At 59.8% G+C, this 14,043-nt stretch overlaps 3 protein-coding genes across 6 annotated transcripts; 2 read left to right on the plus strand and 1 right to left on the minus strand.

The window, feature by feature from the left end:
• Positions 1-23: 23 nt before the first annotated feature.
• WDR6 (WD repeat domain 6) lies at positions 24-7,193 on the plus strand. Of its 2 annotated transcripts, none has more exons than XM_016149894.2 (7): positions 24-242; positions 2,907-5,388; positions 5,463-5,546; positions 5,640-5,756; positions 5,849-5,967; positions 6,067-6,670; positions 6,794-7,193. In XM_016149894.2, the coding sequence occupies exons 1-6, from the start codon at positions 143-145 to the stop codon at positions 6,525-6,527; spliced, it is 3,363 nt and encodes a 1,120-aa protein (XP_016005380.1). In that variant the 5' UTR covers positions 24-142; the 3' UTR covers positions 6,528-6,670; positions 6,794-7,193. The 2 variants fall into 2 exon arrangements, with proteins under 2 accessions (XP_016005380.1, XP_036074664.1); XM_036218771.1 differs by lacking the exon at positions 24-242 and adding an exon at positions 1,389-2,534.
• DALRD3 (DALR anticodon binding domain containing 3) lies at positions 6,726-11,953 on the minus strand. Of its 3 annotated transcripts, XM_016149903.2 has the most exons (12): positions 9,514-11,952; positions 9,143-9,438; positions 8,765-9,021; positions 8,603-8,682; positions 8,391-8,519; positions 8,004-8,074; positions 7,850-7,911; positions 7,664-7,746; positions 7,389-7,571; positions 7,202-7,315; positions 7,037-7,105; positions 6,726-6,956 (listed from the first exon to the last, which is right to left on the minus strand). In XM_016149903.2, the coding sequence occupies exons 1-12, from the start codon at positions 9,676-9,678 to the stop codon at positions 6,837-6,839; spliced, it is 1,629 nt and encodes a 542-aa protein (XP_016005389.2). In that variant the 5' UTR covers positions 9,679-11,952; the 3' UTR covers positions 6,726-6,836. The 3 variants fall into 3 exon arrangements, 2 of the variants coding, with proteins under 2 accessions (XP_016005389.2, XP_016005388.2); XM_016149902.2 differs by having other exon boundaries at positions 7,202-7,571; positions 9,514-11,953; XR_001597524.2 differs by lacking the exon at positions 6,726-6,956 and having other exon boundaries at positions 7,055-7,105; positions 7,202-7,272; positions 9,514-11,953.
• Positions 11,954-12,082: 129 nt separating this feature from the next.
• NDUFAF3 (NADH:ubiquinone oxidoreductase complex assembly factor 3) lies at positions 12,083-13,664 on the plus strand. The gene is made up of 5 exons (XM_016149913.2): positions 12,083-12,624; positions 12,707-12,899; positions 13,056-13,122; positions 13,227-13,327; positions 13,405-13,664. Exons 1-5 carry the CDS (start codon positions 12,548-12,550, stop codon positions 13,519-13,521), a joined length of 555 nt encoding a protein of 184 aa, XP_016005399.1. The 5' UTR covers positions 12,083-12,547; the 3' UTR covers positions 13,522-13,664.
• Positions 13,665-14,043: the final 379 nt, after the last annotated feature.

Genomic DNA, 14,043 nt, shown 5'->3' on the forward strand with positions numbered 1-14,043 from the left:
GTCATTGGACGTCGGCAGCGGGGCGCCTGGGCTCGGCTACCTGTTGCTAAGGCCGCTGTAGATCAGCGCTGCGCGCCGGGAGGCTTGTCTCGCGAGAGCTCGGCTTCTTGGCGGTGGGAGCTGCGGCGGCTGGAGGGCCGACATGGACGCTCACGAGGAATACGTGTGGCCGCGGGCAACCTCTGAGCTCATACTCCTCCCGGTCACGGGTCTGGAGTGCGTGGGAGAACGGCTGCTGGCGGGTGAGGGTCGGCTTGAGGCGCGCGCCGGCAGGGACGAGGCCGAGCGCTCGCGTGGGCGGGGCCACGGAACAAAGGGATGCCCGGGGGAGGACGGGCAGCGGCGCCCGGAGGTGGCGGGAATGAGGCCCGCTGCAGGGGCCCAGGAAACAAAAAAACCCGGCGTGGCTTCCGAGGCCCTTCCGAAACTGCAGCTGATGTGGAAAGGGCGGGAGGGGCCGCGGAAGGTGCAGGGACACGCAGTCCTTTTGGAGGGAGGGGGAAGAGAGGTGTGTAGCCCCTTGGATGAGGCAGGCGGGGGTCTGGCGTCTTCGAAAGAGATGGGGTGGAGAGGTCGGAGATGAGGATACCCCCAAGGTGGTCGGGTCCTGGGCGTGTGCCCTCGGAGGAGAGGGGTGCCCGGGAAGGTGGAGGTGTGGCCTCGGCGGTCCGGCGAGACTCTTCCCCGCAAGAGTGGAATGAAGATCTTCTGGCAAGGATGGGGTCACGGGAAACGGGATGAGATCTGGGCAGGCGAAGGCTGAGACCCTCTTGAAATGATTGGGGAAATCGATATCCATGCCCATCGAAGGAGGGACGCGTTGAGAAGCACAGGCCAGCAAAGACCTGGTACTTGAGGCGACAGAGCCCTGGGGAGCAGTGAGGCCTGACTGGAAGCCACTAGTGACTGATGCTGCTGCTACAGAGTTTTATAAGGGTCTCAAAGCAGTATATCGGCTCTCGAGCCTTGAGTGAGCTGCTACCAGTCCCAAGAGGGGTGGATGTGTAGGGGGTGGGGTGGGGAGGGATGGCTCAGTTTTGATCTGGAGTGGGGGCTCTGGGAGCCCAGGGTTCCTACCATGAACTAAAACTCCTGAGGCTCCTGGAGGAGGGGATAGTTAGGCAGAAACTCAAAGAACCACAAGAGTGAACTAGGGGAAGAGAAGAGGTGAGTTCCTGGCAGAGGGTAAGCAGGACAAGGCCTTGAGGCTGAATTCGTCACTGGGGGGAAAGGGAATTCTCTGCTGCTAGAGCAGGGTCCCGACTATTGTAGGTCTGGATCTGACTCTATCCCTAACGGTGGTGGGGAGGCCCCGTTGAAGGGTTTTAAGCGGGAGAATGATTTAGGAACTGCAGGTTAGAAAGCTCTTCCGGTGAATTCACTTGCTCCTGTGACTTCCAGTCTGGTTGGTTTGGACTTCATACATGTGGCATTTGTACCTTTTTATTGCCATAATTCGAGGCCATGCAGCTGTGTCTCCCTGGCTCCCTCAGTAGCATTCTCTCTAGCTTGTCCTCAAGCCCTTCATTTCTGATTCCAGCCACACTACCCAAAGCTCTTACTCACCTCAGGGCCATCAAACTTGCTATTTTCTGACAAGAAAAGTTCCACCCTCCCCCATCCTGCCTGCTTTCCTCTGGCCAACCGCTGCTCATCCTTGATTCCTCAGTCTAAATTTTATGTCCTCGAGGTGGCCTCCCCTGACACCCAGTCTGGTCAGATTAGACCAGGGTTTCTCAATCTCAGCACTGTCAACGTTTTAGATTAGATCATTTGTTGTGTGAGGGGCAGTCTTTGCATCGTAGGATGTTTAGCAGCATTCTTGGCATCTACTTCTTGATGCCAGTAACACAGCTCACAGTCGTGACAACCAAAGGTGTCTCCAGACATTGTCACATGTCTCCTGGAGGGAAAAATCTCTCCTCTGCCCCTCATTGAGAACCACTGGAGTAGACTTTCCATTGTTATATCAGCCTATATAGTTCTTTCCTGAAACCCATCACAATTATGACATATCTTGCGTGATATTGTTTAGTGTCTACCTAATCCACAGAGCAGGGTCTGTGCTTGTTTCATTCACTACTCCAGCGTACAGTTCATTGGTTCTTAATTGATGTGCAATAAATATTTATTGAATGTCGAAAGATTGAAGTTGCAGACTAGGAATGGCATGAGTGACTGTGATGTTCTGGACCAAAGTCACTGTGGTGGGCATTTGCAAACTCTTTAGAAAAGGAAATCCACAGAACTTGGAGACAGAGAAGTGTGAAATTAAGAGAAGTAAGCTGCGGACTTTCTGATTTGGGGCGGAGGGATGGGCAGAGAGTGGTGATGGTCATTGGAACAAGGAGCATCAAAAGCAGAGGGTGAGCTAGTAGGGTGGGAGGTGCCTGCGGGGCAGCCAGGAGCCGGCGAGAGCCGTGGGAGGCACTGCTGCTTCTAGTTCTCCCCATCCACATGGAACATGCTCACGTCTTCTGAGATACGGGGAAGAAGCTCCCGGAAGTCAGGACGGCTTCTGCTGCGGTCCCAAGGTGGGAAGATTGTCTTACTGGGACCGCCTCTCCCTTGGGGAGGGAAGATCAGTTAGAATTCATGTATAGGTAGATGAGGTTAAGGATTTGGGGTCTAAAGCTGAGAAAGTTCCCGTCTGAAGTTAGGTGGGAGAAGGAGGAGGCTGTGACTTTGAGGAACTCGTGGTTGAGCCGAATGTCACGAGTGACTGAGGGGGTCAGGACATCAGCACTAAAAGGCCAGCCGAGGCTGAGACCAAAGCTTTTCTGGTGTTCAGGCCTCCACTGTTCTGACACTTTCATAGGCCACATGGGGGGAACTTTCCCTGCTCGTCTTCCTGGCTCCTCAGAGATAGGGGAGGTGTCCTCATGCGGCTTTTTGCCTCCATCTAGGTGAGGGGCCGGATGTCCTGGTGTACACCTTGGATCTTGGCGGCCATCTACGGATGATGAAGCGAGTGCAGAACGTACTTGGCCACTATCTTATTCACGGGTTCCGGGTGCGACCAGAACCAAACGGAGACCTTGACTCAGAGGCCATGGTGGCTGTGTTTGGGAGCAAGGGACTTCGAGTTGTGAAAATGAGCTGGGGACAGGGCCGCTTCCGAGAGCTCTGGCGCTCTGGCCTGTGGAACATGTCTGACTGGATCTGGGATGCACGTTGGCTTGAAGGGAACATGGCCTTGGCCCTGGGACACAACTCAGTGGTGCTCTACGACCCTGTGATAGGGTGCCTCCTGCAGGAGGTGCCCTGCACGGACAGGTGCACCCTCTCCTCAGCCTGTCTGATTGGTGACACCTGGAAGGAGCTGACCATAGTGGCGGGTGCTGTTTCCAACCAGCTCCTGGTCTGGTACCCAGCAACTGCTTTAATAGATAGTAAGCCTGTAGCCCCCGACCGACGGGTCAGTGGGCATGTGGGCGTCATTTTCAGCATGTCATACCTGGAAAGCAAGGGCTTGTTGGCCACAGCTTCAGAGGATCGAAGTGTTCGCATCTGGAAGGTGGGTGACCTACGGGTGCCTGGGGGTCGGGTGCAGAATATTGGGCACTGCTTTGGGCACAGCTCCCGTGTGTGGCAGGTCAAGCTGCTAGAGAATTATCTGATCAGTGCAGGAGAGGACTGTGTCTGCTTGGTATGGAGCCACGAAGGTGAGATCCTCCAGGCATTCCGAGGCCACCAGGGCCGTGGGATCCGGGCCCTAGCGGCTCATGAGAGGCAGGCCTGGGTGATCACCGGGGGCGATGATTCAGGCATCCGGCTCTGGCACCTGGTAGGGCGTGGGTACCGAGATTCAGGGGTCTCAGCTCTCTGCTTCAAATCTCGTAGCAGGCCAGGTGCCCTCAAGGTTGTGACGCTGGCTGGCTCATGGCGAGTACTGGCAGTGACTGATACAGGGGCCCTGTACCTCTATGACCTCGAAGTCAAGTGCTGGGAACAATTGCTGGAGGACAAGCGCTTCCAGTCCTACTACCTCCTGGAGGCAGCCCCTGGTCCCGAGGGCTTTGGACTGTGCGCCATGGCCAATGGGGAGGGTCTTGTCAAAGTTGTCCCCATCAATACTCCAACTGCAGCCGTGGACCTGACCCTGTTCCGTGGGAAGGTGTACAGCATGAGCTGGGCCCTGCGTGGCTACGAGGAGCTCTTGTTGCTGGTGTCGGGCCCTGGCGGCGTGGTGGCTTGCCTGGAGATCTCAGCAGCGCCCTCTGGCAAGGCCATTTTTGTCAAGGAACGTTGCCGGTACCTGCTGCCTCCAAGCAAGCAGAGGTGGCACACGTGCAGTGCCTTCCTACCCCCGGGTGACTTCCTGGTGTGTGGAGACCGTCGGGGCTCTGTGTTGCTGTTCCCCTCTAGACCAGCTCTGCTCAAGGACCTTGGCGCTGGAGGCGAGGCTGGGTCTGGCGCTGGAGCACCTGAAGCGGGGAGCGGCAGTGACGGGGGTGAGAACACCACAGCGGAGTGGGGCCCTGTGTCCACCCTCCCTTCTCTGCATGGGAAGCAGGGTGTGACCTCGGTCACCTGCCACGGCGGCTACGTCTACACCACAGGCCGGGATGGTGCCTACTACCAGCTCTCCGTGCGATGCGGCCAGCTCCAGCCAGTCTTAAGGCAGAAGTCCTGTCGAGGCATGAACTGGGTGGCCGGGCTCCGCATGGTGGCCGATGGGAGCATGGTCATTCTGGGTTTCCATGCCAATGAGTTTGTGGTGTGGAGCCCCCGGTCACATGAAAAGCTTCACATCGTCAACTGTGGCGGAGGGCATCGCTCCTGGGCCTTCTCCGATACTGAGGCTGCTATGGCCTTTGCCTACCTCAAGGACGGAGATGTCATGCTGTACCGGGCTTTGGGTGGCTGCACTCGGCCACATGTTATTCTTCGGGAGAGCCTGCATGGCCGTGAGATCACCTGTGTAAAGCGTGTGGGCTCCATCATCCTGGGGCCTGAGTTTGAGGTGCCCAGCATCATGCAGCCTGACCACCTGGAGCCTGGCAGCGAGGGGCCCAACCTAATCGACATCGTGGTCACCTGCAGCGAGGACACCACCATCTGTGTCCTGGCACTCCCCACAGCTACGGGCTCAGCACGGGCCCTCACAGCTGTTTGCAACCACATCTCCTCGGTGCGTGCAGTGGCCGTGTGGGGCATTGGCACCCCAGGTGGCCCTCAGGATCCTCGGCCAGGCCTGACAGCCAGTGTGGTGTCCGCGGGGGGCCGGGCTGAGATGCACTGCTTCAGCGTTATGGTCACCCCGGACCCCAGCACCCCAAGCCGCCTCGCCTGCCACGTCATGCACCTTTCATCCCACCGGCTGGATGAGTACTGGGACCGGCAGCGCAATCGGCACCGGATGGTCAAGGTGGACCCAGAGACCAGGTGATACGCACTGCCTGGAGAAGCCTGGGACGGGGCCAGGCAGGGCTCCGCTGACAGCTGTGTGTTCTCTGCAGGTACATGTCCCTGGCTGTGTGTGAGCTCGACCGGCCTGGCCTTGGCCCCCTTGTGGCTGCAGCCTGCAGTGATGGGGCAGTGAGGTAAGAGACCAGGGCCCAGGGTGGGGGTCCAGGGGACGAAGGATGTAGGGTTGTCCAGAGTGGGTTCTGACCTGGGCCACCCCCGGCCCCCAGGCTCTTTCTTGTGCAGGATTCTGGACGGCGGCTGCAGCTGCTGGCTGAAACGTTCCACCACAAGCGGTGTGTCCTCAAGGTCCACTCCTTTATACACGAGGCACCTGACCAGCGGCGGTGAGAGGGGCTGCGTGGTGGTCCTGCACGGGTCGGTGGGGGCTCCGTTGCTTTCCGTCTCCCTGACCCAGCTGCCCTTTCCTGGCTCCCAGGAGGCTGTTTCTGTGCAGCGCAGCCACCGATGGCAGCTTGGCCTTCTGGGATCTCACCACCGTGCTAGACCATGGCTCCACTGTCCTGGAGCCCCCAGCAGACCCTGGGCTTCCCTACCGTGAGTAGCTAGTGTGTGGCTATGGCTGACCCTCCCTGCCTTCCACTTTGCCTTCATCCATGTGGCAGCTGGATCCTGACAACCATCTTTCCTCTCTAGGGCTGGGCACCCCCTGCCTGACCCTCCAGGCTCACAGCTGTGGTGTCAACAGCCTGCACACCTTGCCCACACATGAGGGCCATCTTGTAGCCAGTGGCAGTGAGGATGGCTCCCTCCACGTCTTTGTGCTTGCGGTGGAGGTGCCAGAGCTGGAAGAGGCTGTGGGGGGTGCTGAGCTGGTACCCCAGCTGCATGTGCTAGAGGAATACTCTGTCCCCTGTGCACATGCTGCCCATGTGACAGGCCTCCACATCCTGAGCCCAAGCCTCATGGTCTCAGCCTCCATTGACCAGCGGCTGACCTTCTGGCGTTTAGGGCATGGCGAGCCCACCTTCATGAACAGTACGGTGTACCACGTGCCAGATGTGGCTGACATGGACTGCTGGCCCGTGAGCCCCGAGTTTGGCCACCGCTGTGCTCTTGGGGGCCAGGGACTTGAGGTTTACAACTGGTATGACTGAGGTGTCCCGCGGTGGCCGGCATGCTGGGCACGGGGCCTGCTCACAGACAGAGTGGAGCAGGAGTGACTGTCTGTGCCCGTGCCCGGCATGCCTTGGGAAGAGGCGGCGGCCGCGGGATCTTGACTTCGGAGCAGGAACTGGAGGTGAGCAGAGTGCCGACTGGGCAGGCAGGACCTCGCCCCATGCCCCACAACAAAGTAAAGCTTTGTAACAATTTATTTGGCTCTAGGTCTCCAAAAAAATCTTTTTTTTTTTCTCTCTCCCAGTTGCTGACTTTGTGAACATTCCCAGTACTGGAATCTCTGTGGCCTAGATGTGGCTCAGTGGAGGGAGACCCAGCATGGCTAGGCCAGTGTGGAGCACTTCACACACAGCCCGTAGAAGTTGCAGGCGGGCAAACATTTGACCAAACAGGTGTGGTCGAGGCTCCTGGAGGAGAGAAGGGGCCTGCTGGACTCATCCTTTGCTTCCCCTGCCCTTCCCACACCCCCCGTTTACTGTGCGCTTACCCCTAGGATGTGTACGCGGTTGTAGTATGAGCTGAAGTCCATGCTGAGCTGCACCAGGAGCTTGCACACCTAGAGACAGAGACTGAGTCATTGGCCTGTCTCTTTGCTCTCGAACTCTGACCAGAATAAAGAGTGCAGCATCTGGCCTTGTCCTCTCTGCCTTACCGTCTCCGTGCGTGCAGTGATGTGGAGCCCTGGGGCCGTGTGGTCCAGGGCCGCCGTCTGGCTCAGCAGGCCTGGGAAGGGGAGGACACTGTTGAAGAGCAGCAGCCACTCGCCCTGTGGGGAGAAGGCTGCTGAGAGGGCAAGCCCGTGCCTCCTGCGGGTACCTGCCACCAGAAGGGGCACTCACCTCATCATGGAGCAGTGAGAAATCCAGACTGCTCACAGGTGGAAAAGTAGGGTACAGACCTTGTTCCATGTTGTGCTTGTAACCCTCAAAGAGTGTGGCAAGACGGGCACAATTATACATGACAAAGATGCCACTCTTGGTGCCCTTTGTGGAAATGCTGCTGTCGGCAAGGGTCAGGAGCAGCTGAGGAACGGGGCACAGCTGCAGTGAGGGAGGGAGGGAGGACGGCTACCACACACCTTGTCCCCCAGTCCTGTGTGGGGCACCAGGCTCACCTGACTCTGTGGGGCTGTGCTTAGCATCTCGAACTTGATGGTGGCCACGGAGAGAACCCTGAAGGTTTCTGTCCAGGCTGGGTCTGGGGGAGTACAGGTCAGTGAGTCTCTGCAGGTGAGGAAGAAGGTAGGGGTGCAAATGACCTGCCCCCGCCCCACAGCATAGCCCGGGTCTCCCAGGCGCACCTTGTGCCAGGTCTCTGCTGTGCTTCATTGCTGAGGCCTCGCACACCTGGGCGTGCCGGTACCTGCATTTTGAAAAAGGTGAGAAGAGGGCCGGTGGGCAGAGTCCCCACCTCAACTACCCTGGCTTAGTGGCCTGCCTTGCGGTCTCACTCACTCGTAGTATTCAGGGGCGGTCAGGGTGCCGGGCGCACCAGCTACTTTCACTGGGCCACAGACCAGGTGCTTCTGTCAGGAAGACAGCAGGGGCTCAGCCAGCAGACCACACCCTCCAGCAGTAAAATCTGAGGAACTGAAATCTGGTGTCTGGACTCGCCTGCCTTTTACCACCACCAGGCTTAGTGCCACCCTCTCAAGCCCGTCAGGGCACAGTTCAGCTATTCTTCAGTGTTCCCCAGGACTCTGCACCTGCTATAACTGCCCACTCCCCAAGGCTATCGTCTCCCTAAAGCCAAGAGTCTCCTTTTGGACTGGTCAGCTAGCAGGCCCCTTGACAGGTTTTCAAGGACCCTCTGAGTCTGGGGGGAGCTCCATCATCACTAACTTGGCTGAGAGGAGCCTGGTCATCCAACTTCCGCCAAAGCAGGTCCAACTTCTGTTGCTGAAACTCCTCCTCACAGCTCACCACGTGCACTACCACACAGCCGTCTGCATCAGAGTCTCCTGCCGCAGCCTATAAGGAGGAGAACAGTCTCTGCGGGGATACAGGACACCTGGTGTGCTAGAGGCCTGCAGGGGTGGGAGTCTGCCACTAACCAGGTCTAGAGAGCCGGCCTCAGGCCAGTGCAGCACAGCCGCTTGCAGCTCTGCCAGCACGGAGAGCAGGTCCTCAGTCACTGCAGAGGGAACAGAGGCGCTGGGGCTACCTGGGACTGAAGGAGTCCCTGCCTTTTGGCCCTGCTAGGCTCCAGGTCCTACCCAGACAGTTTTCCAGGTTCGGGTCATAGCCAGCTGTGCGTCCCCTTTCTTCCACCAGCTCCTTCAGGTACACGTAGCCCAGGACGCCAGGGGGCAGGGCTTCCCTGTCACCCGCAGGGTTAAGCTCTGCCAGTGTGCGGCTTCTCAGGGCTTCGGTTGCGGCTCGCTCCGAGGCAACGGGCCAGTCCACCCGCAGCTGCTGCAGGAAGGTCGACATGTGCCGGTCCCGCACGGCGGGCACTAGGCGCACACTCACCCTGCGAAGCCATGGCGGCCGCTTCAGCCTGAGCACGGGGTTCGGGCTCACCCCTTCTTCCCACCCGCAGCAGCCAGGCCCCAAGGGCCGCGCCTTTTTTCTTGCCCCGGGGCCCCGCTCACCCGTGAGCGTGCAGAGCTCGCGCCAAGTGATCGGCCACGAGCACGGCGCGCAGCTGGCTCAGACGGAGCGCGCAAGGGGCGGCGCGCAGCGCTGGGCAGTGCAGGAGGACGCGCGAGCCCGGCGCGGCGGGCGCGGCGGGCGCAGCATAGTCCGCCACCGCGCCGAGCACGCGCTCGAAGACAGCTGACCGCTGCAGCTGGAGCTCCAGGCCCGCGGACGTCCGCGCGCAGCGCAAAACCGGGGCCACGCCTGGGCCCTGCAGGCTGGTCACCGCATGGAACACACACTCGGGCACCTGCAGGAGGACAGGCGGGTGAGCGGGCCGCGGCGCTCCAAGCTACTCATGGCCGCAGTTCCCGGCCCGGCCCACCTCTCCGTCCTGGAAGCGCGCCTGTAGCGCGCGCTGCGGCGCCAAGAAATCTCGGGCACGTAGGTGGCGGGCGCGCGTCTCCTTGAACCAAACAGGGCTGCCTGGTCCCAGGGCCGCGTTGAGGGCCCCCAAAGTCTCCTCGACCCCAAGGCGCCCCGTCGCCATGGTGACCGGAAGGCGCGAGCAGACCCGGAAGCAAATTTTCGGGAGGCCGAACTTCCGGAAAGGCCCAGTGGCGGGGGCGGGAATCCGGTCCCTGAGTGGGCAGGTGCACCAGAGGGAACCGTGGCGGCAGGTTTTGACCGATGGCCGCAGCGTGGTCCACCTGCCATGTTTGGTCCCAGGTCCGAAATTTCTGGGTCCTTCCGGGCGTAGGGTTCTTTGGCTGTCACCCGTGTTACCAACCAGGGCAAGGATCCTCGCGACCTGGTGGGGGCTCCTGCTCTCTTCGAAATTTTACATTTCTGTATTTGTGATAACGTTTAATTTCCTCTATTATATACATGAACACAACGTTAAAAGTTCCTTACGAATTGTCATTGGAATCGGGCAGCTAACATTAATGCCACCTTCACGACCTAAAGAAAAATCTCTAAAAATTTGCGTTCTGCGGTTTCGGGTTATTTGCAAGCATTTCCTTTTTTGAAATACGGGCCGTCTTTATTCCCAATAAACGCCCCCCGATAGAATTGGCGGGTTTTTTCTCTTGATTTTTGAGAAACTAGTGCCGTCGTGATGGTTTTCATAATTTCCAGCTTTGAAAGCTTTCTTTTTTAACCTGCGTGGTGTACTTTTAACGGGGATCCTCCCGCTTCCTGGTTTAGGCAACCGGCCATTGTGAGCCAACTAAACCATGTGACCATGAGAAGAGCCAGCTATAAAGGACAGTTCAGCTGGAGCATCCTACTCCTCTTCCAAAGAGAAAGCTCTTCTCTGTGTCACGACGGCTCCCAAATGTTTCCACTTCAGCATGACTTAAATCCCCTTTTCCGTGGCGCAGCACGGAGCTCTGGGAAAACTGTGCTCTCTGCCCTGAAGCAGTGAGTGCCCAGAGCTCAGAAAGGAGGGGACCCTAGGGGCAGGAAAAGCTTGGCAAGGCCCCTCTCTGGACAGGGCTTCGAGGCCCTCCCGGGAGGCGCCGAAAGCGCACTGGGCGGACACGACATTCCCGATGGCTTCTGGGGTGCCCACTCAACGGGAGTGATCGTGTCATTCCAAAACGCTTTCCATGCCGCAGGCGCGCTCCACAGGGGCAGTTGTTTACAGGGTTGGGGCTGGAGGCCAGCTGGGGACTTCAGCTACTCTCTTAACACGAAGACGGTTGGGGTGGTTTTTCCCCAGGAAGTGAAGGGCTATCTTTAGCGAGCTGCGGACTGGGGCGGCCCTGTGGGACTCAGCGCCACTGCAGCCCTATCCGGAGGCCTCGAGTTCCCCCTCCCTCACCAGTGCTATCTATCCCTGGGTTCTACATGGCCACTGCCCAGGCTCTCCGACGTCTACGCCCGTCACTTCCAGGCTGAAGGCGCACCTGAGAGGGACGGGGACCACACGATCCAATGATGTGTGGAGGTCAGGGTCTCGACCACCCCATCTGGACCAGGACGCTGCTCAGGCAGGAGAGCAGGGAACGAAATCCAAGCGCAGCTGGAATGCTCTGGAGACAACAGCTGCTTTTGGGATTCCGTTGCCCGCTGTCCAGCCGTGGGGCTGGGGGGTGGGTCCCTCGTCCTAGGGCCGGATTAGAACCCCTCCAGTCCCAGGAGGCGGACCTAGGAGTAGGCGATGAAACCGAGTCTAGTGGGAACGAGGCGCTCACCTGGGCCCCCAAACAATAGGAGAGGCGGTGGGGGCCTCCCCTGGGACCGAGTCCCGATCCGGATTAGATCCGCGGGGTAGGATTAGTCCTGTTGGTCCCATGCAGCCAGAGCCACTGGTGCGGTGACGGTGGAGGGGCGGGCTTCGGGATCAGCCAAGAAAGAAGCGTGCCCGTGAAGCCCGGGAGGAAGTAAACCCGCGCGCTAGCCTCGAGGACACCCCCGCACCCAGAGCCCTTTGTCCGGTAAAGCTGCCAGAGCCCGGAGCGTTAAGGGCCCCAATGGGCCCGCACGGCAGCGACGGGACCCCCAGGAATCCATTGCGACTGTCCTCGTCTGCGCTGAGCCTCCTGTCTGCCCTGAGGCCACGACATGGTGGGCGCGCGGAGATGCCTGAAACCCGCGCGGACGCCAGCGACTCCCTCGCGCCAGTTAGGTCTTCTGATTCGGCTCTAGCAGGGGGTAGGAGATTCTCGGAACGAGAGCAGACTGAGCCAGGACAGGGTGATGGTCCAGCCGCTGTCTAGTTCCATGTGTGGTCCGGTTCGGCCCGGTCGGTCCTTTACGAACAGCTACAATCGCCCTATCACGGCGACCCCTTCCGCTTACTCTGGCCGCAGACTGGAGCCATTTTAAGGTGAAACCACCCGGTCACGCCCCCTCGCGCTCCCGAGAAGCCAATCCACGCGCGGCCACGCCCCGTGAGACGCGCGACGGCGACGCCAACGGTCGCGCGGGTGACGGTTAGGGTGGGGCGTGATTTGGAGGTGAGCGGGGAAAACTTGAGCCGCTTGCCCAGCCCTGGGAACCCGACGCCCCAAAGCCGGGATTAGGGGTTTGGAGTCTGGCACCACGCCTTGGCCAGGTGTGCGGGACTCGGCCAGGTGCGCGGCCGCCCCGCCCCAGGCCCCAGGAGCCTTGTGTGAAGGATGAGAGCCGGGGGCCAAGCCGCGGCTGGGGCCCAGGCAGTGCCCTGATGTCAGCCCCGCCAGCAGGTGTCCGGATCCCCCAGGACGGTCTGTGGGGGCCCAGGGCGGGGCGGGCAGCAGGTGCAAGCAGACACTGGAGCCGCTCTGGGGGACGCACCCTCTTGAGACAGATGGCACCGGCCCACTCCTGCGCTCGGCGAACTGCGCGGTGCCCTCCGCGACGCAAGGGGCGCTGCTACCGCACTGAGCTAGGCTCGGCTGCGTCCCCCCTGACCCAGCGCGCTGTTCGCAATGGTCGCCGCGTTCGTGTTTCGCGGCCTCTGCCGTGCGCGACCCGCTCTCCGCTGTCCGCTCGCCGATTTGCTATGGTGAGCCAGGCCCCAGCATCCCTGACCACCCCATCTCCCCTGGCTGGCGGTCCCCTAGGCCCCTAACCATACCCCTCCGCAGGGCCCCACGGCGTGGGCACCGGCTCACGCCGGCGGATGACGAGCTGTATCAGCGGACGCGCATCGCTCTGCTGCAACGCGAGTCCCCGCACGCCACGTACATCGACAGCTACAGCAGCCGCGGCTTCGTGGTCAACGGAAATCGCGTGCTTGGGCCCTGCGCGCTGCTCCCGCTCTCGGTGGTGCAGTGGAACGTAAGCGCTTCCTGGCAATGAGAAGCCGAGGGCCGAAGTCCCACGCCTGCTCCCTGTTTCTGTCCTTGTCGAACCTGGCTTTTGCGTGGCCCCGTGTGGAGCAGGTCCGTAGGGAAAGTTGCATGTATTTGTTTAACCTGCCTCCTTCTCTCACAGGTAGGATCCCACCAGGACATCACGGAAGAAAGCTTCTCTCTCTTCTGGATGCTGGAGCCCCGAATAGGTATCGGAGAGTGGGAGAGCTGAGGTCCCAATCCCAGAAAGCCACCCCCACCCCAGCCTGTCAGCAGACCTAGTTATAGACTTGCCGCGCCCGTCTTTCCCCAGAAATCGTGGTGGTGGGCACTGGAGACCGGACTGAGCGGCTGCCGCCCCAGGTGCTGCGAGCCATGAGGCAGCGAGGCATCGCTGTGGAGGTGCAGGACACGGTCAGTGCCAGCACTTGGGACCGCTGAGGGGAGTCCGGGCCTGGCTCTAGCTCAGCTGATGCTAGTTCTCTTTGCAGCCCAATGCCTGTGCCACTTTCAACTTCCTGTGTCATGAAGGCCGAGTGACAGGAGCTGCGCTCATCCCCCCACCGGGAGGAACCGTGCTCACATCTCCAGTCCAAGCTGCAGCATGAACCACCAGGAACCGACCTGACCTGTCCAGGAGGGCTCTGACACCTTTGCAGAGAGCGGGGGTTCCCAAGGCACAAGACCCTCCCGTGTGGCACTGTAATGCTTTTGCTTACCAGCAAATTAATAACTTAATCCATTTATCTCATTTTGTACTAGGTGTGTTGCTGGCTAGGGGCTGCTGGCTCAGTGGGGTCTTGGTGGGGGTTGCAAAGAAACCAGGGGGTCACCTTTTCACCTAGACTGCGGCCCCTCAGAGGCCAGGTGTTATATACACCTGTTCCAAATTGCAGACCTCTCTCCTTGCTCACAGGCAAATTTGAAGTCATCTCAGTATCTTCTCCATAAGGTCCTTTTTAGAGCTTCAAGTTAGAGGGCTGTTCCCTGACCCCTCCCTAAGTAGCCACTGTCAGCATCTGAGATTGAACACATAAGAGCCAGAGCAGTTTAGAGCTGGCTTGGGGACCACCTCAGGAGGCACTTTGGAACCTAGTACTACCCGTGTCCAGGTGCACAGCACACCTTTA

This window comes from Rousettus aegyptiacus, unplaced genomic scaffold (assembly GCF_014176215.1).
Source record: "Rousettus aegyptiacus isolate mRouAeg1 unplaced genomic scaffold, mRouAeg1.p scaffold_m13_p_4, whole genome shotgun sequence".
Classification (NCBI taxonomy): Eukaryota; Metazoa; Chordata; class Mammalia; order Chiroptera; family Pteropodidae; genus Rousettus; species Rousettus aegyptiacus.